Source organism: Pelecanus crispus, chromosome 8, assembly GCF_030463565.1.
Source record: "Pelecanus crispus isolate bPelCri1 chromosome 8, bPelCri1.pri, whole genome shotgun sequence".
Lineage (NCBI taxonomy): Eukaryota > Metazoa > Chordata > Aves > Pelecaniformes > Pelecanidae > Pelecanus > Pelecanus crispus.
Window position 1 is genome coordinate 10272527 of NC_134650.1, and position 26355 is coordinate 10298881.

Genomic DNA, 26355 nt, shown 5'->3' on the forward strand with positions numbered 1-26355 from the left:
CTTGGGTTGGTGTGTGATGGGTGTTACGCTTTGCTCTTTATTGTGGTTTATTTCACAACTTCTCCCGCCTGACAGATAAGTACCTAAAAGCCTGAAGACCATTACCCCTGCCCTGAAAAAAAAACAAAACCCAAAAACCAGTCCATGGCAAAGAGACTGGCTGCATTTAATTTATTGATCAATCAAAGCAGAGACCAATGTGCAACAGTTGAGGGAGCAGGGAAGAGCTTGTTTGATTGCAGGATTCGTAAGGGAAAAATCAAGACGAAGGCTACGGCTCCAGTGTTCAGCATTCACCACGGTGTCTGAGGAACAGAGTTCCCTGGCTCCGCCTAAAGAGAAAGATTGAGACCAAAATTACAGATGTGGATCTCAGTTTTATAGTCTAACTTTACCCAAATAAGCCAATGCTTTCATCCTCTCCAAGTTATAAAGTACTTCACTTAATGTTTCACCTCTTTCCTGATTCCCCAGGTTACACGTTTTCTCAAGTGAAAGAGATTTGGGACAAACCCCATAATTTTGGACACCTCCTTTGGTCACAGTTTAAATCACTCTGGCAGGGAGGGAGTCGGCAACGCTATGAGCCTGCAAATGGGGATCTGGATTTAATTGCAAGGGAAGGAGAAGACTCACTCGGGCTTAAGATCTTCAGTGCCTGGGGGGTGACAGAGGAGTGAGCGTCAGGAGAGGGATGTGGAGCAGGGATGGATTTATTGAGGGGCTAATGGGAGCTCTGGGGCTTCCACACCTGTTGCCACCAATGCTTGTGTGCTCCAGCTCCTCTGGTTTCACGGCCACACAGTGAGCTCCATACTTACCAAACTGCGCCGCAGAACTGGCATTCGTTTCCATAAGTTTTGCCATCAGATCCACAAAGGGGGTCATACTGGGCGGTGCAGATGGAATAGCTACTGTTGTGTTCACTACAGTCAATCTGCTAATAATGGAGCAACAACAGGTTTTAAAGCTTCTGTTCCCCGTATTTTCCTACATGAATGCTTTATGTTTATTTAATGTTTATGATATGGCAAAGCATAAAAGCACTCTTCAGGTGCAGGGCTCTGTTGTTCTAGCAATTCTGCAAACTCAAAGGCAGAGAGAGTGCTTGCCTTGAGCAGCCTGAAGTGGGGAGAAGGCAGGGGGAAAAAAATCTACTAAATACTATTACAAATAGTGAAATGATCGTGCCAATATTTCCAGGCTGGCCCTCCCACTGACTGCTCTGGTTCAGCAGGCTAGCAGAGGCAAGTGTACAGAAAGTGGATGGTCACAAGCCACACTGTAGAAAGTACTCCCACCCCAGGAATCACTGCTACTAATAGTGCTGATAGTATATGACCCTCCTGCTCTCCCGCAGACGGGGTGAGACAGCGTCTCTTGCTCTGCCCCTTTCCCGGTAAATGAAGGTCTCAGCACCCACTGACTGCTGTGTTCCCAGGTCAGAAGGGGACTGTATATCTGAGTCATGGATTTGGTTCAATACTCTTTGACCCTGGCATACTTTAAATATTTTCCTCAAATCCTATTTCCAGGCCAAATGCACCAGGACAGTGCAGGTGTTTCTATTACTTAGTTATGATTCAGTGAATTTGTGTTGTAAAATGTATTGTAACAGCAGTTAAGAGTGCAGATTTCTGCGCTCTACCTGGAAGCATTCTCCAACATTGCGCACGTTTACGTCCAGTCCATTCCTTTGGGAAGAAAGTGAGTTGAGAATGAATGAGCACAGTGCAGACACTTTGAGTCAAACTACCTCATTACGCTCTAAATACCAACAGGAGCACCTACTGATCCACAAACCCCTCCCGTGACCCAGCCCCTTCACTTACGCCACAGCATTGCAGAAGTTGCACTTGTTTCTGTAGGTAACCCCGTTGGTGCCGCAGATGGGCATGTATTCCAGGGTGCAGGGGGCCACACGACCACTGCTTGATCTCAGGTAGCCAGTACAGTCAAGCTGAAACAGTCACAGAACAACATTTTAATCTCTGCTCCCCTTTGCATCAGTCCTGTGTAATGGAGCGTGCTGCAAAAGCCATCTCTCCCTCTCCCCAAAGAGGAGAGGAGCCTCCAGCCCCAGTGTGGCAGAGTTGGAGGAGCACGAAGAGTTAAAATTCTGCACGTGGGTACAGCATGATCCTGGAGTATCTGGTTTTTTCCTGTCCTGAAACGGGCTTCATTCCTGTCATCTTGGGGATTTTCACTGTGAACACCACTGTGAAGGATCTTTGCCTAAAATACCTTACGCGGCAGCAACTTTTGCTGGAAATGTCAATGCCACTTGAAAATGGAGCTTACGCTCACCTCAGTGTTTCTGCGATTACTCTGAGTGTACTGAAATGGAAGTCATTGTACTATGGTAAATTGCACAGCCAGAGTGTTTCTTTACCTTCTGTCTCTAAACTAAAAATAGAGATACTTCTTCACGTCACGGTAGCTCCATACATTGATAAAAAAACTTTATGATAAACGTTCTGATAGAATCATTTTTTCTGTTACAAAATTACGATTTAGTCAAAATCCAAACTTCCTCTGGGAATTTCTTAGCTTCAACAAGCCTCTAAGTCTAAGTCTAAAGAGAAGTGTTTTGATAACACCGAAGCATTATTGAAATCAAAAGTTTCCATTCTTAAGTCTGATGGTATACACAAGATAACATTTTAAAACTCACTCATTTTAACTGTTTAAACAAAGTTTAAAAGAAATTCTTACAAATCTGAGATTCTTCATGTTCATGCCATTTCTGACAGTTTTAAGTTGTGTGGTTCTAATACAGAATTAATCCTAGGTGAGGTTTCTGGCTAGTTCTCTGCCCTCATTTCACCCACCACTGCTCAGAGCAGCAGGAAAAGGAGCCGATCTCAGACCTTACCTTAACACATCTTCCATCGTGCTTCTTGTCAATGGCGCGGTTACTGCTAGAGGGAGAGAGAGAGAAGGAAAGAAAGGATTAATCTGTTGATACCATGTAGTCATCTCACTCATTAATTATCTCCGCTCATAAAGCCCCGGTAATTAATCAGATTCAGGAGCTGTGACACGGAAGATCGCGGGCATTAGGGAAGACAGAAACTTACGAAAAATCTAGTCCACCCCACAATTAGTCACAACCCCGAAGGCTTTTGTCTGCTGCTTGAACTGGCGTTGTAGGTAGTCGGGAGACCTTGTACTCACAACATTTCCTTGCAGAGGGAGCACTCATTAGGGTAGGTCACGCTGTCGGTCCCGCAGACGGGTTCGTAGTTGCGGGGACAGGCAAGCTGTGTTTTTCCAGAAAACCGGTACACGCTGCAGGAGGCCTGTTAAAGAAGGCTTGTAATGTCTCCAAGTGGAGAGAAGGATGTGCTTGTGTTTATTATGTTTTCGCTGCGTTGGGAGACTACTGTTGGTAATTTTTTTTCTCTATCGTTCCTCCATGGTGAAGAAGAGAGGGAACAAAATATACCATGCTTCTTACAACATAAAAAAAGCACCTTTTCGCTATTACAACTTCCGGTACTTTCAGCAAGAATTGTGGGCAAAAATGATCATTCTTTGGGGAATCAAGACAGGGAAGATATTTAGGCAGTTATTCAATAGTTGTATGGATTTTCTGCTGGCACTCTATGATGTGCTGACTCTCACTCTACATTATTAATCACTGCCTTTTTTTATTATCAACATGGTGAGTTATCTTTCTCTGACAAAGATATTTTCTTATTTTGGGGAAAAAAGGTGGTATAATACGTAGGGGCACTTTTCCTTCTTCCTTTCTCACTCAACGCTCTTTTTTTGCCTTCCTCGAGCCTTCCCTGTGTTACAGTGTGAGTATGAATTATTCATCTAGACTTAGAAATCAAGACTAAATGACAAAGATCTACTACTCACCCATCGTTGAGCAATAACAATATCTACAATAAAAACAGAGATTATAAAACATAAAAAAATTTACAACATCCTTGACTAAAATTCTTTTGGAATCATCAATTTCCCAACAGATTAACCAAATACACTTTCTTATTATGTAAGTTATTGTTTTCCCAAATGTTTTATCTACTCCAAGTAAACAAGAAGTTATATGCTAACATTTAAAAAATTAATTATTTGTGAATCCAGAAATTTTGACTCACTGAAGAAGAAATAGGACAGAAACATTTCTCTTTTTGCAGCACTATTATCCCCACTAAGTCTCATAAGTTTAAATCAGACAAATGCATCCTACCGATCTATAGTATTTATCTGCACAAGGATAAAGTTAATTAAAAGAGAGCTCATCTGTTACTAAATCATCACTTCTCCAAAAGACTGAACTCTCTTTAAGGTGCATATATAAAGGCAAAGGTTCAGGAGGACTAGAGATACTAGCATAGACTGTAACAAAACCAACTTACCAGAAAGGCAGCTGAGAAGCACAAGCTCAAGAAGGGCAACACTTCTTGTTGTCTTCATAGCGGAGATAGCTGTATAGTCTGTTACTTGCAATTCTATTGCTGTTGAGTTCTGTAGATGGTTCTCAGCCTTCTGTCTCTGCACTATATATATACATCTCCCTGACCTTGTGAAGTCATCCCATAAAGTAATAATTTGCTCTGTAAACTAAGAAAATTGTATTGATTATTGAGTTGAGCTCTAAAGAATACTTGTTTGTTAGAGAGATGCCCAGAAGAATTAAACAAAAATGTGAGCTACACCCAGCTTGTTAACAAAGGCGCCCTGCTGTACAATGAGTGATTTGTACTTTCCAAACAAGAGCACTGTCTCAATAGTAGATGTTGTGAAATTACGTATGGAAGTTGGTAAAGCAAAAAAAGCCCATTTGTTGAAAGCATTTGAACTTGTGCATACCGTATTACACACACTAGACCGTGTTTGGGCTCCAGGAGAGTTGCATGGTACACCAGCGTGGGGGGACAGCAGCATGGGACACTCTAATCTTTTACAGACATAAAATCTGGGGTTTGGCAGCCATCAGTGTACTTTAAAGATGCTGAAGGCTCAGTGAGTCTTTCCGCACTCTCTCCTGTAGTTTCCTGGTGCACTGGATTTCTCACCAATGAGAACGAAACACTCATCAAAACAGGAAAGCATTACCTAAAACTTCAGAAGTTTATAGAGACATTTCTATGTAGGAGCAAGAGTTATTAATCTGTTGGCAATGGGCATGAGTCTGATTAAGAAATTATGAGAATAAGTAGCCTTAAATCTGGACTGGGACAATGTTTCCTCTTAATGGCAAACACCAAAAAATGGTGTTCTGTGCAGGTGACATGGGCTTCTTAATACCAAAGACATTCAAGAAACATTTGCAACAGCTGCAAACAGAAGGTGAGTCCTTAGGCTCCCCCCTTCCTCCCTCTGTTATATGGCGTTAAATTTAGAGTGTCAGCTGAAAGTCTTGTTTTAAGGAAGATAAGTGAAGAATAATGTGCCAGGCTCTGTTAAGTGGTTCAACATTATTGTGAGTGTGTGGAAAAACAAATAAGGAATATTGCATAAAATAATACATTTTTGATTTAAGGTAGTCACGGAAGGAAGTGAGGGGTGGAACATGTTTGTGTTTTAGAAGAAGCTTGATTCATACCTGTGGCTTAAAGGCAGCCTGAGTTTTAAATAGAAAATCAGAATTGTTTTTCTTATTATCCTGGGAGATGTTCAAGTCTTGGCACAGGCAGATAAATCATAAAATTGTAGCTGAAAGTGTAAGGGAACTGTAGTCACAGAATAGAGCTTGTGGGACTTGGCCTGTTCATGCCATTAAAATAATTTTCCTGAAAAATAAATGAATAATGCTATTTGGACCTCATTCACAAATATCAGAAGTTGATGGGCTCCTTTGAAAGCTGTTTCTGTTGTATTCTTAGCATCCTGAGTGACTTGACTTTCAGATTCCTTGAACTGATTGTGAGCATATTTGGAAGGGAAGCAGTAATCACAGAAGCATTAATATTGATTATTCTCCAGGGGCAAGAATGCCAAAGCCTGAAAACAAGGCTTCCTCAGAAGTTGCACCAGCTGCCGGTGGAGATGGCACTTTCTGGCTCTGGGGTGGTTAGTGAGGCTACAGGAATGTAGTCTGTCCCCTCTCCAGCCCTGCGACCTGAGCTTCTCCATATCCATCTCCAGATCTGAGATCCCCAGTTACCAGAAACTGTGCTGCTTCTCTAGTTTCCTCTCCTGCCAGGCTGAAATCACGCTGGTAGCTCAGGACCCGTTGTGAATGGCAAGGTATCTGCTAGGGAGCGGCATCATTCTCATGTTTGGCTAACACCTGCCCTTTTATGAATTAGATCCATTAGGGAGATCCCCCTCTGATCCGCATGCTGCTTCTGTGGGTCAGGATAGCCAGCCAGGATGGCTCCAAAAGCAGCTCTTTTCCTCCAGTAATCCCTGCCACTTCACAGGGCAGCAGGGAGAAAAAGAGAAGCGAGGAAAGAGTCTTGCTACAGGGTCTATGAGAAAGGATGGGAGATAGTTGGCAGCAGTCAAGGGCAGGGCAGCGAGAGCTGCTGGGCTAGGTGTGGCATGGGATTGCACAAGGAGCTGCAGTAATAAGAAACAGAGGGAATAGGACAGAAGTAATTGTGGGGCAGCAGATGGGTTGAAAACAGGCATTAGGAGCAGTCAATAACAACTGCCTCCATGCATTTGGAAGAGCGAGCTTTGGGAAATGTCATACACTTGTTGCAAATGGGAAGGGCAAAATGAACTCACCTGCCAAAACCCCTCTGTGATATTCAAGAGTCTCATGGTGATGGGCTCAGTAAAGTGACTTTGGCCACAGGATTATTTTAACCTCTCTACAGATATAATAACCACAGAAAAGTTTAAATAAAACTCTTCCTGCTATTTCAAGTTTTTGGAGGGCAAACTTGCAAGAAAGTTGTGGCCATGTGAGTGGGATAAACATTGGTAGTCATATGATGGATCTCTTTTATTAAGGTAAATTTCCAATAACTCTGGAAATTCTACCCAGTTTCTAATGCAGCAGTATTTCTTCATAGAATAGTAATGTTTTCCTGGAAATATTTTCCTCTGGTCTTGAGATTCCTATCTCAAACAAGTCCATAAACCTACTACGATCTAAAAAATTCTTCCTTTATTTTCCCTGCTTTAGTTTAAAACTTGTCACAGGCTTCATCTGGCTACAAAGAGAAATGACACTTTTTAATTTTTTTTTTGAAAATAAAAAAGGTGGATGTATGCATGCAAGACCACATGTTCTTACTCCAGCAGCGATATCGTTGTCCTTGCTCCCGTATCCTGCTGTCACACATCACACCGTAATCAAGAATAAAGTGGTACTGTGCTCTAGTCTGTGCTACTGTAGAGACAAATGCAAAATGCATTTCTTCGCCATTGACTAGCGATGTGGCACACTGCAAGCGCTCACAAAAAACAGGTTGCTGTTCCCAGACCTCTGCACATGGGGGCAGAACTGGATCTTCTATGAGAACGTGAATTTGACTTACAGCAAGCAAAGTCCCTGCCCTAAGCAGCACTCATGTAATGTTTCTCCTTGCAATTCAGCTATCTGATTGCTGCCTGCATATCTCCAGCCGTTTAAGCATAGATGATATCACACGCAATAGTGTCTGGAATAATTTGACTGTCTGGGAGCCGCATACTAACAGCAAAAGCCTGAGTATCTGGCCCCGCACATCCCAACCCCTCAGCGAGTCTCAGCTCTGCCTCGCTGCAATAGCTCTGACACAGCCAGCCCCCAAAAATGACGTATCCAAGCAATTTTCTTTTAAAACATCATTTTATTTTTCTCCGCATCAAGAAAGAACGTAGTAACAAACCGTTTATCCTGAATAAAGCCTCAGAGAGAAACTGCATTAACAGAAAGGTCTAGACTGGCCTGAGGTGTATTTTGGCCAGCAACAAGTAGAACAATACACTAAAACAGAAGCATTGATATAAAATAGAGCAGAACAAAATAACTACATGCAATGTGTTAATCAGGTTGTGGGGTAATTGAATGGCATTTCCTAAATTCACAGACATCAGATAATGACATAAAGTGCCGAGGTACTGCTTAAAGAATTGTACCATAAAATACCTCAGCAGGCAGACAATGTTTCCTGCCTTGAATTTCCTGGAGGGAGAGTTAGATTAGTAATGGTGAGAGAATTTTGTGTTGTTGTGGCAGGATTTTATTGAGCAGCAACAAAAAAATTATTTCCAATGAGGTGCCCATACAAGAGGACTGTCTTGCTCTCCATCCTAAGGCGCTGCCCCCCTGGGGTAGGGGGTCTGGGGTGCCAATGGGGTGCTGCTCTGCCCTCAGTTACTCCTGAGTAATCCTGTGTAACTCTGCGTCAGGGTGAAGGATTTGTCCCTGTTCATTTCTACTCACAGTTTCCCCTCAATTGCCTGGTGGATTTTCCTGCTTAGCGGACATGGCCCCTGGAAGATGCCCTCTGAGGACCACTGGGATCTTGAGCACGATCGGGAGCTCCGCTTGTCTCCAAGGCATCATGGCTCCTGGGGGCCATCCTCATCCTCTCTGCTGCTCCACAGGAAAAAAATAAGTGCTGGAGCAGGTGTTCTCTTACCCCCAACTCCCTCATGCGGTGGAGGGGGACAAGAAAGAGCATGACGGCCCTGAGCCACACGCCCCCAGCACCACCTCCCAGAGCCTCAATTTGTCTTGGTCCTAAGAAATTGCATCTGACACTGAAATGCCTTCCCACACACAGACCTCCCTCTCACAGGAGGGACATTCCAGCCTCAGGAAGGGACTTGGCACTAAATGCTTGCAGAGAGTCATGTCTTTTGGAAATAAATTGTCTCCCTTCAGAGAGCTGCTCTCTCCAATCTCTGGAAAATGACACATTGTCACTTAAGATCATTAACTATTTGACTGTGAGACTGCTGCCTGTACAGCATGCCACACTGCCAGGGCTTTACTGTTAATGAATAATAAATTAACGCTATGACTCTGAGCCCTTCCTTTCATCGGCCGAGATTTCCAGAGGCTGAAGAATCTCAAAGGATCCTCTACAAGCTACAGTTGATGTAATAACCTACAAGCAGCAGCTAAGTGGTGGGTGAGGTGCAGAAACAGCGATTGCTAGCAGTCCTCTGAACACCAGGTCTGTTAGGACTGACTGCCCACTGGGTTTCTGCAATACCCCGCACCGATGAACGTTGCAAACACAAACGTGGGCAGCCAGGTATCTGCCTGCCCAGAGAAAACACCCTGTCCTGTTGCTTTGGGAGGCAGTGTGGATTGCAAAAGGGCTTCTCTCATCCAAAGGTGTGTTTCCAACCCTGCTTACAAGGGGAAGAAATGCAGCTGGGACCTGCCCTTCTTCACCACTTCTCTTGTGGGCATAAGAAATTGGGGCTAACCCTGGAAACTGAAACAGGGATGAGCAGTTCCCAGTGCCAGCAAGACCCTCTGTGCCTCCATGGCTTTTTCAGAGCAGCCACAAAACACCCCCAACTGCAACAGGCTTGGGACTGTCTCTACGTGTATGTTCAGGTTTGTCTGGGGCCTCTTCATGCTGCCAAAGCCCACCGTACAGTAGTGCAGGCATCAGGCAGCAGGTATTTGACAGCAGTGGTTACGGAGGCAAACAGTTCCTCTCACCAAGCAGAAAGTGTCTGTCTGAGGTGCCCTTAGTGGAATAAATTGATTGGAGCATTGCACCAGGATGCACCTCCAGCCCTGGTTTTCTTTTGGAAACCTGGACGAAGGCAGAAGCCCTAAGGATCTACCCATTGCCTTGACGGCTGGGGTTGATTTCTTTGTAGATCAGAACAATGTATTCCCTCTCCCTGTAATTTGCCCATTAATACCTGCACCCCAGGATTGTTGCAGTGATGTAATCAGGCAACATCTTGGGTAAAAACAGAATGAGACATATCATTAAAGCAAGACATAAATGCTGATGGATTTTTTTACTAAGCAGAGGTTTCAAGATTCATCAGGAACTTTTAAGTTTCAGGACAAGGCTTTAGGGGAGCATCTGCCATGGGGAACATTGCCAGGGAGGGTTCCTTTTTCTTAGCCAAAGCCTGTTGAGAAGTTAACACTCTCAAAGAGATCTCAAGTGAAGATGGCGGAAGAAATCAGTACCTCAGGGACAGAATACAAGGGCCTTTACTGTTCGTCTCTCCCTCTGGTGAAGGATATATCATAGAGGAACTTAAATAAACCAGAAAACTTCTGAACACTATTCCAGCTATTTCCTTTTATTACTAACATTCAAAGACAAGATAAAGACTTAATTTAAAGGAAGAACAAATAGTTTGTAGGAAATAGACTTTGTTTGCTGGAAGAAAGGTCTGCAGCAAATTACTTAAGAAGGAATTGAAGAGCCCTACTAAATGTTACCTCTTTATACCTGAAAGAAAGGAATTCCTGGCAAATTCTCCCAATAAAAAACTAACCCTTGCTAGTAAGAGAACAGAAAAACACAAAATAAAAGAACTTTACTTCTCCAGCCAGTCTCCAAGACTGTTTAATTAGTTTAAGCTAAGTTAGTTCACCATTTAGTTAGTGAAGAGATTTATTTTCATCTATACAGGAATGCATTGCAGAATAAGCATGTATTGCCATATGTTACACCATCAGACCCGCAGTGTGGGATGTACTCCATAGAACAGACAGCTCTGGGTACCACACAGTTACTGCAGTAGCCCTGTAGATAGATGCAATCTATGTTCACAAAAAAGCTTTCAACAACAGGTATGTAAGAAAGGTGACATTAGGAACCCCACACACACCCCCTGAGCTCCCCCCAGCACTGGCCAGAAGCAGATGCTGAGAAAAAGCCCAGGGACAGGGCAGGACTACAGTGGTACGTTGCCTCTAGCAGTGTACAGCCTGTGTAACCATCGTAACTGCTGCTGCAGTAACTTTGACAATAACTTGGACACAAAGTGAATACTGCACTACTTGTTGAAACTATCATCAGATGAAAATGGCAATTTTACCCAATAATATCTGTCGCAAATATTGTTCAGACAGCTGGATGACTCAGGATTTTCAAATGCTCTATCACAATGTGATTAGTAAGGATTTACACAGAAACTGCTTTAAGGAAAGAAGTGATGGAAAATAGAAAGATCTGTCCCTTACCCACAGCACATCAATATCTGGAAAAAAAGAAAAAAAAAAAAAGAAGGAAATATGATACAAATACAATTCATGGGTTCTGTTAGAGCTACAGATTTCTGTGAATGCATGCTCCAAATATACAACTTTCAATTCACTGTTTGTTAGCAAATTACTTCTTAGACAAAAGGAATTTCAGGCAAAGTTTTGTGCCATATTGTATGTTTACAACATTGATTCTGTAGTATAATTTTTTTAACGGGGGTTACAGCCAAGATGGAAAATGGTGTACAAAATGAAAGAAGAGAAAGGCATTTTCCATGGTTCAAAGGATGGAGCAGGGCAGGTACTCAAAGCTAAGCAAGTTATTGATGCAAACAGGGTCATAAAGCTGGCAAGTACATGGAGGCAGCATCTTAAATGCATTGCCACAATAGTTCTTAAATAAGAGGCGTATTTAGTGAGATGTAACTTTCATAAAGCCTCTACAACGGTTCAGGCTCTCAAATTGCATCTCAGTTCAGGATGACTACAAGAAATGTTCGCTTTCATTCAGTAAAGTAATTTGTGTTTCTGCAACATTTCAGAGGTTAAATACTGGATGTCTGAGTCTCCGGGTTGTACCACGTACATGTCACTTCTTTCATTATGCATAAACTAGCGCTGAGAGTAGAGCTGTTCCCACAGTTGTTCTTACCCACTCAGTTCTGTTGCTAAAATATTACCCCATAAGTGATAGTCTTTGATGTCAAGTCTTTTCAACACCATCTTTCTAGGAGTAAATAAGTCCTTGTAGAATGAAGCTCTTTCCAGTCTGAGGATGTTTTTGTGCTTTTAAAGACAGACAGTATTTACTCAAAGGCAGAGCGGGAGGCAGTGAGCTACTCACCTGGGCTGCAGCTAAGGGCTAGAGCAAAAAGCAGCAGCACACCTGCCATCTTCACGGTGGCTGAAGTTTCTGCATGCAGCGGAGCCTATGTTTTGCTCAGTAAATGTAGCCTTAATTCTGCCCTCAGGTGGTAACCACGCTTGTATGTACGTGCACATGTTTGTGTGTGCGTATGTGTTTGCACATTCAGATTTGCCTTATTGCCCCTTATTCTGAAGTAACATTCCTGGTCCTTTGTCAGGGTGGCAATCTCGACAGAGGTAAGACATGCTTGTAAGCCAGTGTGCTGGTTTTGGCTGGGGTAGAGTTAATTTTCTTCATAGTAGCTCGCATGGGGCTGTGTTTTGGATTTGTGCTGGAAGCAGTGATGATAACACAGGGATGTTTTAGTTGTTGCTGAGCAGTGCTGACACAGAGTCGAGGCCTTTTCTGCTCCTCACCCCACTCCACCAGTGAGCAGGCTGGGGGTGCACAAGAATTTGGGAGGGGACACAAATGGGACAGCTGACCCCAACAAACCAAAGGGATATTCTATACCATGTGATGTCATGCTCAGTATATAAAGGTGGTGGAAGAAGAAGGAAAGGGGGGACACTTGGAGTGATGGCATTTGTCTTCCCAAGTAACCATTACATGTGATGGAGCCCTGCTTTCCTGGAGATGGCTGAACACCTGCCTACCGATGGGAAGGAGTCCATTAATTCCTTGGTTTGCTTTGCTTGTGTGCACGGCTTTTGCTTTGCTTATTAAACTGTCTTTATCTCAACCCAGGAGTTTTCTCACTTTTCCGATTCTCTCCCCATCCCACTGGGGGGGAGTGTGGTGCTTAGTTGCCAGATGGGATCAAACCACAACAGCCAAGAAAACTTCCTCGTCAACAGGAGTCACAAGAAGTTTCAATATGTTAGATACACCCTCTGAGTCATTATTTCAAGTGAAATATGTGACAGGTTCCTTCTGAAGGACCATAGAAAACTTCTGCAGGCAAAAGAGTAACTGGACAAACTTAAACAGCAACTGCTGCCAGATTTTTCTCTGTGTGCACCTATCAGTGCTTCTTTATGCGCAGTGCTTTTTCACAAGCAAAATGTTGAATGAACCGATACCAGAGTGGCAAGTCTCTACTTTTATTTTCATGCTTCATCCCAGTAAAGCATCATTAAGTTATAGTGAAACCAGGAAAGCAGTGAACTGGGAAGGCCAGCAAGAGGGTGTCCCAGACACTGAAGGGAGTCCTTGGACTGGACAAGAGATGAAGCAACTTCTATGGGCATATGCAAAGAATTTAAAATTGTTATTTACCCCTAAAAGCCATTAGCATTGTAGGTTAGATTTGCAGTAATGGACTGGTAGTCTGATGATGACAGCATGATGTGAGACCCTAATCTGGATCCTAGAAAAGTTGAACCCAATCTGGAAATCACTGGTTCATCCATCTGCCCATCTCAACATAAATCCTTTGTTTTACCACCAAAGCATGGCTTTTTTGGATGACCTCATTCCATCAAGGAAAACAAGCACCCCCCCTCCCTTTGGCTCCCAGAAGAAATGCATATGGGAGATATTACTTTTTAGAAGGGATATGCCCAATTTATTTATGTTTCTCTTGTGTGGATCAAAAAACCGCCAATTCAATACTCCAACAGAGGACAAAAGCAAAATAAATTTAATGAACAATATGCCAGTGACAGGTCACACTCCCAAAAAACAGAAGGATACTTTGTCCTTGGATTGTGAAACACTGCTGAAATACTCCTTGGGCTGGCAAAAAGTATTATGTTATTAAAGACTAAGAGAGAAGACAAGTAGGCAGGAGTAGTGTCCTGGCTTTGGCTGGGATAGAGTTAATTTTCCTCCTAGTAGCTGGCATAGTGCTGTGTTTTGGAGTTACTGTGAGAATAACGTTGATAACACACTGATGTTTTAGTTGTTGCTAAGTACTGCTTACACTACTCAAGGACTTCTCAGCTTCTCATGCCCTGCCAGCGAGAAGCTGGAAGGGGGCACAGCCAGGACAGCTGACCCAACCTGGCCAAAGGGCTATTCCATACTATATGACGTCATGCTCAGTATAGAAACTGGGCGGGGGGTGTGTGTGTGTGTGTAGTTGGCTGGGGGCAGCAACTGCTGCTTGGGACCTGGCTGGGCATCAGTCGGTGGGAGATGAGCAATTGCACTGTGCATCACTTATTTTGTATATTCTTTTATCATTATTATTGTTATTATTTTCCCATCCTTTTCTGTCCTATTAAACTGTCTTTATCTCAAGCCATGACTTCTTTTTTTCCCCAATTCTCTCCCCCATCAAACTGAGAGGTGAGGGGGGGTGAACAAACAACTGTGTGGTGTTTAGCTGCCTGCCAGGTTAAACCACAACTGTCCTTTTGGTGCCCAATGTGGGGCACGAAGCGTTGAGATAATGACAGATCTGACCAGAGGGTGTTAAGGCAAATTTGTTACAAGCATTCGTTATATTGGTTTAATAGTAGCTGGTCACAATTTTGATTTATTTGCTCTCAAAGTTGTTGTGCTTGCTCTCAAAGTTATGTTATGTAGTACCTTACTTGCTGTATACGTTCCCTGTTGCACTGCTTATCACCACCCCCCCCGCCAGGTTAAACCACAACAGTCCTTTAAATCTACCTCGACCCTAGAGGCACGGGTATGTGAATTGCAAGGAAAAACAATCACAAAAGCTGTGCCAGGGGAGGTTTAGGTTGGAAATTAGGAAAAATTTCTTTACGGAAAGGGTGGTCAAGAATTGGAACAGGCTGCCCAGAGAGGTGGTGGAGTCACCATCCCTGGAGGTGTTCAAAAAACAGGTAGATGTGGCACTTCAGGACACGGTTTAGTCTAGTCTACCCTTGATTGGCTTAGAGTAGACTTGGTAGTGTAGGTTAATGGTTGGACTGGATGATCTTAAAGGTCTTTTCCAACCTAAACGATTCTATGATTCTATGAGTCTTCCAGGAAAATTGCAGGTCCAGTTTCCGGTAAGCAGTTCCCCAGACAGAGTAGAATCATGGCTGATTTTACTTCCAATCTTAATAAAGGACTGTCATGGTTTAACCTGGCAGGCAGCTAAACACCACACAGTCGTTCGTTCACCCCCCCTCACCTCTCAGTTTGATGGGGGAGAGAATTGGGAAAAAAAGAAGTAAAAGTCATGGCTTGAGATAAAAACGGTTTAATAGGACAGAAAAGGATGGGAAAATAATAACAATAATAATGATAAAAGAATATACAAAATAAGTGATGCACAGTGCAATTGCTCATCTCCCACCGACTGATGCCCAGCCAGGTCCCAAGCAGCAGTTGCTGCCCCCAGCCAACTACACACACACACACACCCCCCGCCCAGTTTCTATACTGAGCATGACGTCATATAGTATGGAATAGCCCTTTGGCCAGGTTGGGTCAGCTGTCCTGGCTGTGCCCCCTTCCAGCTTCTCGCTGGCAGGGCATGAGAAGCTGAGAAGTCCTTGAGTAGTGTAAGCAGTACTTAGCAACAACTAAAACATCAGTGTGTTATCAACGTTATTCTCACAGTAACTCCAAAACACAGCACTATGCCAGCTACTAGGAGGAAAGTTAACTCTATCCCAGCCAAAGCCAGGACAAGTAGGAACCATCCCTAGGGGGGCATTTATCTTAAAACACTTGGAGGTTGTTAAAGGGCGATTTCAAGACAAGAAAACCCTAGAAATAAGTCATTTGGAGAACCTAGACATATAAGCAGCGCCCACTCATGTGTCTGAAAAATACAGGCTTTGCTAACAGACTGCCCGTGCAGAGTGCTACACTTCAGACAAGGACTGTGCTCAGGAAGCCAGGGATCAGCTCTTGGCACAGACACCACCACAGTCTGAATGGGTTTGGTGATGATGCCTGCAGAGGGAAAGCACACCAGAAATACCTTGGGAAGAGAACAGCTAGCATCATCGCTTCAGAGCAGTGTTTCAGCCCTTTACAATGTCAAATGTCTAAAAGGGTCTGAACACTAATGTAGGCTGACTAACATTTATGTGCAAAGCCACACAGCTCTGAGGTTTATGCATCTGTGTTTCATTTTCTGCCTTTTATGACAGGGAGGGGAGCAAGACGTTGTCCTTGTTATATCCCAGAGCTATGAGCACGTAACCTATTCAGCCTGGCATCATCATTCAACAAATCAAAAGGAAATGTTTTATGAGACAACACATGAAACAAGACAAAGAAATGTTGCTGATTTAGTTTATTGAGAAAGAAAATCAGGAGTGAGCTGAGTTCCCCAGAGGTGGGATCTTTAGCTGGCATTTGCCAGTGGGGATCCTGTGGTGAATTCTCTCAGCACCGATACTCAGCATTTTCCAAAATGGCTTAAAGTGAGAGTCCCATTGCTGTCCCTGAAAGTGAGGAGAGGAAAAAATGGATTAGACACAGAGTCCTGCCTGCTGTAATCTGTCCTTTTGCTTGGCTCCTACAGAAGGCATCAGATAGGATCCTGCCCTGGAGCCAGAGAACATGCAGACTTCAGAGTCCTATTAGCTATTTGATTATTAAGAGATGAGTGAAATGATTTAACTCATTCTTAAGACTGAAAATATTTTTGCAAACTATAACGAAACTTCAAATTTAATTTTCTTTGCAACATGCAAGAAAAACTCCATTAAGTTTAATGGTCTTCAAACCATTCACACTAACAAACCAGACACAGCTCTTTGTATGCTCTAGTGGAAAAAAAAGAAAAATAAATGGTGGGCATGATGGCTGGCATTCTTTCCTGCCCCAAATCCCAAATCAACACTGGTCAGCAAACAAGAAAGTGGCAACTGTGCAAACTTGTGCCTACAGGAGGCAACTGATAACATGATCGTGATCCATGTTTGTACGTACACAACTGCATTGCAGAAGTTACACTTATTGCTGTATGTTTTGCTGTCAGAGCCACAGAGAGGCATGTACTCAAGTGAGCAGACAGGTTTAGGGTAGTCACTGCAGTCGACCTGCAAAAAAAAAAAAACAAAAAAACCAACAAAAAACCACAAAAGGTCTAATGTGAAGGATATGAAGGAGCCAATAGCAGAAGGGCTTGAACCCCTAGCTACAGCTGTAGTGCTAATGATAACAATCTAACTAAAAGTAATTAACTTCCTTGCACAATCTGATATAAACTGAGATGTCAGTTTCTCGTGTGCCAGAAAAATTTAATAATATAAAAATAGATCATAATTTCCTGTTTAAAGAGATGTATATCATAACCTGACCACAGCATTTCTAAGCAGCAGCAGTTTACTCGGTGAACATTCCATGTTCGTGATCACATTGCACTGTGTTCTCAACCCAGCCAGGAAATTAAATGGAAAAACACTGATAGCTGGAGAAGTGTAGGCGCCAATGCCTGTACAAGGGTCCAGTATCTCTCCCACAGTCTTAGAACAGGAAGATCAGCACTTAGCTAGATATTGAGAGCGGGATTTTGTTTCTTTATGCAATGGGTGCTACACTTGCTGAGAGGTATCGTAGCGCAAAAAATGTATACAGGTCCAGGAAGAGCCTGAGGAATTTCATGGAGGAGAAATCCATCGAGGCTTATTGACTACACAGAAATCATACCTAGCTAAGGTCCATCACCTGAAAATAGCTGGAGGTTGGAAGAGTAGAAGTCCCATGCATACTCACTCTACTCTTATTCTCTCCTTCACAATCCTTATGACCCCTGTGAAGAGTGGGCTCTGCAACAAGCCTCATGGGCTTGATGGACCATTGGTCTGACCCCAAAAGCCATTCTCTATTCTTATTTTCAATTCTGCTCTGATGGGTTATTTCTGCTACTACTCTTTTACTGATCCCTTCCTGTGCAGTCACCCTCTTTCTTTTCTGACATTAGTGAGGATAACGTGTATTACGTGTGGAGAAAGCAAAATCTTCCTTGTGCTGAAGCACAGCAGCAGTTACACTCTTGTAGGATCCTGCTGGTCTGGGGGCTGCTGCAGGCACTGGCAGTGCTTCCCCTGACATCAGTGGGACTGAAATCCCATCCCTCATCACACAGTTCACTTACTGTAGCAATTTCCTTCTTACATTCACCGTCATACTTCTTGCCAACACTGGTTCCAGGCTCTCTGTGAAGGGAAGACATCCACATTAGGGAGCTCTGTGAGTGACCTGCTCTGCTGAACCCCACATCCAAGCAATGCTGATCAGCCTCAGGTACAGCATACAGGGTACAAGAGACATTGGCTTTGCTGTGTCCACATGGCTCTAGATACCAGCTCAGGTGGTGCCACAGCCCACTGGAGTGCTGTTTTAGAGCACGATGTGAAGGACAAGGGAGGGTGCAGGGTGTTATGGTGAACTATGAGCTAGGTTGTGTGACCATGCAGATGCACCTTAGGTTAGTTGCTCTCCTCTGCAAGGCAATATCTGCCACATAGATCCTTTTAACTTAGTTAAGCATTCTCTCCTGTGTTAAATCCCCACCCAGCCCTCTACTTCTCTCTCTAGATCAAACGCACAGTTTTCCTTCTAATCACAAAGGAAAACAAGGTCTAGTTACCAGGGAAAGAGGAGGGTCAAAATCCAAGCGCTTTGCAAAAAAAGCCTTGGTAGAAGTCCTGACACTTAGAAAAGCAGGTGCCAGGAGTGCTAAGCACTCATTGTCCCTCACAGGAGAGCTCTGCACACATAGGACTCACGCATTACGGGCACACAGCAGACACTCGTTGTCATAGGTGACCCTGTCAGTACCGCAGATGGGGCTGAGGTCTTTGCTGCAGAGCAACACCACTTTGCCTTCCTCATTTGTCGTGTTGGGATATCTACTGCAGTCCACCTGTTGAGGGAACATACAAAAAAGCACTAGTGAAGGCTTACTTGTAGGAAGCAAGTAGATCTGGTGAATGTGTCTATCTGGCCACCTAGGATACCACCACAGCAGGAAAAATGTTTTTTGTGTGTCACTGTGATGACAGTTCACTTAAGGATGACCAATGCAAGATTCTGACATCTCATATGTCCTCTTCGTTAGTGTTTGAACTATTTCTTGGGGGAGTCAATAAGCAGCTTTGGCCACTCAGAAGTGGGACGTGCCCCTTGTTTTGCTCTTGGTTTCACTTACAGGGACAACTTCCTTGCATTCTCCATCGTGGTCTTTGCTGACATTCGTTCCATATTCTCTGGAGAGGGAAAGATAAATGTTAGGAAGTTCAGCAAAGACACCTCGCTACATCTTAGGTGCTGGAAATATGTAACTAATACAAGGGAAAGCTGACTCTTTATCAGTCAGGCTTAAGTATATTTTTTCAGAAGGTAGTGCAATCCTCTCTGACCAGCTAGCACTGAGTGGCTTGCAGGATGTAAAAACACTGAGAGCTTTAGGACCATTTTGGGCAGTTCAGAGCAGAGCATCTCTCTATCCTTTTGCTCTGCTTTGCTGTGACGAGATGTGCCCTAGGGGCTGTCATCTGGCTGATTCTTGAGCTGGAGAGGAAAAACCTGAATAAATTACACCCCCAAAAGAGAGACATGGTGGCTAAAGTGATGTCTAGGCAACGGAGTGCCTTGCAGCGATACCTGAGCTCATTTTGAAGGAATTGACACAAGTGACATGACAGATCACTGTTTGTTGAAAAGTGGTGCTGCCAGGAGTCCTAAGCATTGCTGCCCGAGATCTCCTATGCAGTACGTACATGTTGTAGGCACAGAGCAGGCACTCATTGCTGTAGGTGACTCCGTCAGTGCCACAGATGGGGCTGAGGATCTTGGTGCAGACCAATGTCTCTTTGCCTTCCTCATTTGTAGTGTTGGGATACGTACTGCAGTCCACCTGCTAAAGGAACATATAGCAACAGGGTGGAGAAGATATTTTACATTCACAACTCTCATTTTGCGTGAGACAGTGACCAGATACAACCTGCAGTGTGTTTTTCACTACCACAGCACAAACTTGTGCTGGTAGGTCAAGCTGGTAACACATGAATCCTCCCTGCAGAGACCTCCACACACAGCAGGAGAGGATGAGGAGGAGAGGGCTATAACCATGCAGCTCCCCAGGTGGGGTAAATCAATGGTGTTCCCTCACTTGGCATCATTCTACAAAGGCTATCCCTTGTCCCTCATTCTTATATTCTTGTGGCCCCTCCAGTGCACTTCTGTTATTACTCTTTCATTCTCAACACACTGATCGTGGTTTTTTTCAGAGGAGCAAGACTAATGACACGGTGTATGGAAGCTGGAGTGTCTCATAGTATTATATTCTTTCAGTTGGTTGCCTTCAGGCAGGTTCTGATACCAGAGTCTATTGCGATCAGTTTAGAGCCAGTCATATATGACCAGCTTAAAGCTTAGACCAGTTTAAAGTTGGTGAAAAATAAATTAATCAAAAAAATTTGTATCATTACTACTACTACATTACTAACATACAGCATAGATGTAGAGCCAAGAATAGTATAATTTAATTTTTTACACTGTAGAATCTGACTACAATGACACTAATTTCATGCTAGGTGAAAAACAGCTAAGCATCTAGAGGCCTGAGGTTTTTCCCATTCCTTTAGTTATGTCTTTACCAGGCCATATACCTGAGAAAAGTGACAGAAAGAAATCTACTCACCTCAACCCCAAAGGCAGCATCTGGAAAAGAAGAGAGAGGCATAAAGTGTGAAACAAAGCCAGTATGATAAGACCTCAGTTAAAGCTGGAGATCTGGATGCAAAACCCCCATACGCAGGATCAAACCGAATGATTTCCAGTGATTTGTTTCCTGGACTAAATAAACTATGTATGATTTTTTTTTTTTCTACTTTGGTAAGTAAAATAGCATTGTTTATTGCTGGCTGTGTTGAAACGTTTTTGAATAGCTTTGTTGTTCTTTATTTTGAGATAGGTAGACTTATTAATTGAAAAAAGAATAGCTTTTCCTTCCTTATCTTTTTACACATCCGTTTTGACCCTAAAGAGCTGCTGTTACATATCTGAAAAGAAACCTGCGTCAATACAGATACATGCAAATGTAAATAGTCACCTACAGGATAAGCAAATACATACAGCATCTGTTATCAGGAATATGCATTTTAAAGAACCTGAGTGTGGGAAAAAAAAAAAATTGTCTTTGACTTTGTAATGTCATCAGATGTAAATATGCAGTAAGAACATCAGACTCTGGCTTGTTTTCATCTCTTGTTTCCCCATTAGCAGCAAAAGTATTGCAGGGAAGTTGCCAGGCTCCTGCAAAGAACTTGTGCCATTACAGTATTTTCGTGACTAGCTGCTGGAGGTCCGACCACCTCCATACGGCCTTGTTTCCATTGTATTCATTTGCTGTAATTTTGCAACAACAAATGCAAGCAGTGTAACAGTGTTAAAACAACAATGTAAAAAGTGTATCAGCACTAGTTACCAGCACAGAACTTCCCTTGCAGTTATTTGTATTTATGACAACCAACCAGCTACAACAGTGATCCATTTAAGACCATCCTGAAATCTGCTCCTGCATCCTGTGCAACACCAACATACCGAGGCAGCCTGGCTCTTTCTAGGAAAGATTTTCTCTCTTTGAAGCCACTATCTTGTCCGTTTAAAGACAGCCGGGACTCAGACATGAAGCCTCTGTGGAGCCTTGAGAGTTACTCACCTGGGAAGCAGCAAAGCACAAAGGAGACGAGCACAAAAACACCTGCCATGGTCATGGTGGAAATATTTCTTGAGTCTGCAGGCTGCTTGCTCCTGCTCTGCTCATGAGATGGTCTCTCCAAGGCTGACTGCAAATATATACAAATGCAATGTCTAAACTGTTCAACTGTAACATAAAACAACAAGCAGAATCTGTCACCAGTACAATGAGGCAGTAATATTTATTGAGGTCTTGACTTTCAGGTAATGATCTGCATCTGCTAGGCAATTGATTTTGGCTGGACATCTGGTTAACAGCTCAAGACAAGTATCACATGTTCTCAGTGGTCAAAACCAAACAAACAGCCTTTTAGACAGAAGAATCCTAAAAAGGTTTCTAGTAGAAATGTAAGGAGCACAAAATATTGAGGGGAGTAAATAGCAGGTCCTTCATTCTTCTCTGCAGAGCAACATTCTCTGCTTTCCTTTCTGGTTTTGGGTGGGGTTTTTTTTCCTCATTCCCAGATATTCACCACTAGTTATGAACACAGGTCAGGCATGGCTGTGCCATCAGCAGAACTGGTTAAGCTTTGTCAGGTGAGTCTGCAGGACTGTGTCTAACCTGTGAAGCTAATAGTATTGAGCACTGGTTTGATAAAAGAAAGAGCTTCTTGACAGTTTCACTGCCTGCATATAGAAGAGCTCAGTAGAATACTTGGAAGCAGATTAAATTCTGTCAAATGCCACTGAAAATGTCACTTGAACCTTACCAGCAGCTTATTTACAGACCTAGTCACAGTTAAACACACCGACCAATTCAAAGTGTTCCGCCAAGCCATCTTAAGAACAAAAGACACTAAGGGTTTGGGAACCTATTTACATAGCACCAACTCCAGTTGAAGGTACAGTAGGTCCTTTCCCCCTACAGATATTTTAGAAAGTGATACTTAAAACATAGACCCTGTCCCAGTTCCCCTGACTCACACCTCCAGCCTTCATGCCATCTCCAAATTGCTCCTTCCTAGGAGGAGGTCTGGACCTCTGTTGTTTTAGTAGGTATAATTTTGCAGAAGTGGGTTCTGCCTTTAACCTAAGTTTCTCACCATGATCCCTTTCACAGGTCTGAAATGGCAAGCATACCTGGGTTTTTTTGGTCATGGGAGCTAAGACTTTGCTTACAATAGACTTCAGCACCATGGGAGCTGCGGAGCAAAAGATGCCTTACAGGTGCTCCCTTGAACAAGCAAGGCACAACCCATTAGCCAAATGAAATTCAGCTGAAATCTCTGAAAGTTAGCCCAAGCAACAGTGCTGGGGTCTGATACATCACAGTGGTCTAAAAGGTATACTTTGATCCTTAATGCAGAAGTTGTATAGCGCATGGAATCACCTATCCTGGGCACTGGCACGTTATGAAGGCCGCAGCATGGCTGTGTGGATATATACATTGCATTTTTAGCCAAAAGAGATGGGTTTCTTCACAGGGAGAAGCATTAAAATAATTATGCTGCTGGGTTTGTTTCTATAAATTACAGGGAGCACGCATGACTATTTTAGACAGATTTGGCACATATTCAAGATGTACTGCGCTAATGTGCCTTGTGGATGGCGTCTCTGGAAGCCAAATACTTTTCCCTGAGCATGTACAGGAGCACACTGAGGCTGCTGTCACATGCCATGCTTGTTGCATTCATCAGTTCACACGTACAGGTTCTGCACAGTTGGAGGAAGGTGCATCTTTCTGGGTCAAATATGAACTTTGCCGCTGCCTTCTCCAGCCAGGCAGTGAGACCTCTGCGAATCATCCTCACCAGCCTTCCCAGCCCCAATCTGGCAGCTTTTGACAGGCTGCCTCCCGCCTGGTGCCTGCATGCTGCTGCTCCAGGCTGCTCCCTGCCCCAGACAGTGCTGTCCTCTAGGCAGGACCAACCTCTCTCCTGGTGGGTGGAGAGCACCTTCCTGCCAAAGGCTAGCACGTGTTGCCTGCATACACCAGAGAAAAATTTTCCACTGCAACCACTGGGTTCAGCACTGGGTCTGGCACTTACTGGCCCTGAGCAACCCAGATTTCCTCCAACCACCGTAATGCCCATCTGATGTTCAGAACGATCCATTCCTTTACTCTTGCCTACAGACACTCTAGGGAGACTCAGGTCTGTGACAATTAAGTGCTGACTGAGGAACACCAGTCTTCCCTGAGCTGCTCAGGTACCCCCTTCCAGGCAAGCCACAAAAATGACACCCAGAAATCACCAGGTTTCAGACTCATGCACAGCCTCCAGCCAGCTAACATCCACAGCCTTCCCACCCGGGGTTACAGCCCCAGATTATCCTGCCTCTGATAGCAGCGTGGAAAAATCCCACAGCTGGCTAAACTCATGCTGCAGGACAGGTTACTCAGTTCTTAGCTACTCCTGGAAGAACAGTTAGAAAGAGGATTTGGCCTGCAATCCTGCCACTGATCTCGTGCTGTAATCCACTTCATTATGGTCTTCTAATCCTCAAAGTCAGATGCAGCATATGGCTAATGATCATTTGGCTGAAGGAAAATCCTCCTGTGCGCAGAAGCCAGCACGAGGGCAGGGACCTGCAAGTAAGCAAAGGCAGGGCCACATCTCGGGGGTACCACATGTTATGGTCCAGAGCACCAGAGGGTCTGTGGGCTGACACCAGGGCAGAATTTGGCCATTATACAACATCCTTTCTCACTTACCCAAGGAATTTCTTGTTTTACATTTCCCATTACAGTTTTTGCCAGTATCAATTTCGTATTCTCTGGAGGAATCAAAACTGATATTGGGAAATTTTCTTAGCGGATATGCAACTTCTCTGTGTAAGTAATACACTGATAAATGAATGACAAATTATTTAATACACTCTTCCAAACATTCCTGGGTTTTGTCACATTATTTAGTTAACAAATAGCTGTTGAAAAAGTGGGAAATAACAATAATTAGCTGTAGCTGTTTCATGAAATTGCCTCTAATCAGTCCAAATGCAATTCAGACTGCAGCCTCCATCTTTGTCTTTCTCTTGGCCGCAGTGCGGCCAATAACTATTTGTACTGAGCCATGCGCCTGGAGAAACCGATACAGAACAAATGGAGGATCTGCCTCTCACCTACTGCCTGAAGGCACCTCTTGAGCTAAGCAATAAAGCAAAGTCACTGATATGATTAAAACATACTGTTATGAAATCATATTCATGTGTTTATGAATGTATTAAATAGAGCTTGATTCAGGTATTGCCGGTGGATGTTTTCCTGAACTAGTAAGACCACATGCTGAACTTTGTACCCTGCAGGTGAAGGCTAACATGGTTTCATATTACTTATGCAATGAATTAAGTGTACTTGGCCCCACTACAAGGACAGATGTTGACACATGGGAACGAGTCCAGCAGAGGCCAGCAGGCTGGTCAGGGGCTGGAGCACAGGGCATTTTGAGGTAGGCTGAAGGAGCTGGGTTTCCTCAGCCTGAGAAGAGATGGCTGCGGGGGATCACATTGCTATCTGCAGCTCCCTGATGGGGTTATAGGGAAGACAGAGCCAGAATCTTCTCAGAGCTGCACAACAAAAGGGTTAAATTCTGACCGAATATGAGGAATTATTCTTCACCACGAGGGTGAATAAGCAGTGGCACAGGAACCAGAGAAGTCATGTATGTCCTTCCTCGGTGATACTGAAAATGCAGCTGAACAAGGAAGGCCTTGAGCACCCTAAGCTGCCTTTGACTTTGGCCTTGCTTTGAGCAGGGGTTGGGCTAGAGACCTCTAGAGAGCTCTTCCAACCTGAATTATTTTATGTATATGGTACTTAGATAATGCTCTCTCCTATGGATAGTTTTTATTAATGAAGGAATATAACACTTCACCATGACCCAGGAGAGCAGAGTTTTCCTACAACCTTTGCTAAAGGGCCACAAGTAAGTGGTACAAAGACCTCCCAGCACTTTTTTAAGGGGGATGACCAGTAATCTGTACAACAAAAAGAGTAGATTGTAATCATTGTTAAAAAAAACCCCACACTAAACTATTCAAATTTTGGAACATTATTAGCTCTCAATGATTTCAAAGCCTCTCCACTTCTGCAACAGCCCAGGCCCTCTGCCATCACAACACTTCCCCAGGAGAACATCAGCATTTCAACCTACTGCAAGGTTATCTGCACCACAGAAAATCAGCTGCCAAAACAGCGACCACTTCACTGCTGTGCTGCAGCCTGGCCCAGATGTGGGTCTCAGCAGCATTGGCTCTGAGGACATACCTTGGCTTCTCGCCTCACCAGCTCATACTGTACTCCAGCTCTAGGCAGTTTCTGGATGTTGAGGACATCAAGTCAAGGCTCCATTGCATAGGGCAAGAGTTACTCACATGAAAGCAGGAAAATGCTAGAATGAGCAACAGAAAAAGGAAGCACTAAACAGTAGAATGTTTGGCTGTACAACAGTCCAGGCTATTGCTCTTTGAAGTGAACATTTTGCAGGGAAGGTGGTTTAGAGGTAACACAGGAGATGTTATCCTGTAGCTGGTCAGAGGAAGAGGAAATCATTGGTTTAATCAGTTTTCCTGACACTTCAGTGATCTCAGCTGTGCACCACTGACTGCTCGTTTCACCTTTGCCACAGCCCAAGCAGGAACAATGAGGAGGTGGCTGCAGGGAAATAGCGGCCAACCTGGCATTGACTCTGTTTGTGGCTGCCTGGCAGGAGAAAGTCAATCTGGCAATCAGGAGATAAGGTCAGGAGAAAATCTTTAAAGGTAAGGGAAAAAAAAAAAAAATATCAAGTTTTTTATCTGCAAGGAGACATTATTTATAGCTCAATGC

The 26355-nt window shown here is 43.7% G+C and overlaps 1 protein-coding gene and 1 pseudogene across 2 annotated transcripts; both read right to left on the bottom strand.

Annotated features, from left to right (window-relative positions):
• Positions 1-286: 286 nt before the first annotated feature.
• LOC142594166 (ovomucoid-like) lies at positions 287-4550 on the bottom strand (annotated as a pseudogene).
• Positions 4551-16278: 11728 nt separating this feature from the next.
• LOC104031075 (ovomucoid) lies at positions 16279-25878 on the bottom strand. Of its 2 annotated transcripts, none has more exons than XM_075715614.1 (9): positions 25808-25878; positions 21553-21679; positions 20533-20552; positions 19610-19746; positions 19039-19096; positions 18617-18753; positions 17983-18043; positions 16815-16924; positions 16279-16324 (listed from the first exon to the last, which is right to left on the bottom strand). In XM_075715614.1, exons 2-9 carry the CDS (start codon positions 21605-21607, stop codon positions 16279-16281), a joined length of 624 nt encoding a protein of 207 aa, XP_075571729.1. In that variant the 5' UTR covers positions 21608-21679; positions 25808-25878. The 2 variants fall into 2 exon arrangements, with proteins under 2 accessions (XP_075571729.1, XP_075571730.1); XM_075715615.1 differs by lacking the exon at positions 25808-25878 and adding an exon at positions 17290-17295 and having other exon boundaries at positions 21553-21607.
• Positions 25879-26355: the final 477 nt, after the last annotated feature.

Excerpts from the sequence above, each read along its gene's own strand:
- LOC104031075 (XM_075715615.1), bottom strand. The coding sequence starts at position 21,607 with ATGACCATGGCAGGTGTTTTTGTGCTCGTCTCCTTTGTGCTTTGCTGC. Across the intron at positions 20,553-21,552 it reads TGTGCTTTGCTGCTTCCCAG|ATGCTGCCTTTGGGGTTGAG; the intron begins GTGAGTAACTCT and ends CTTCTTTTCCAG. Across the intron at positions 18,044-18,616 it reads CTGCTGTGTGCCCGTAATGC|AGAGCCTGGAACCAGTGTTG; the intron begins GTGAGTCCTATG and ends TTCCCTTCACAG.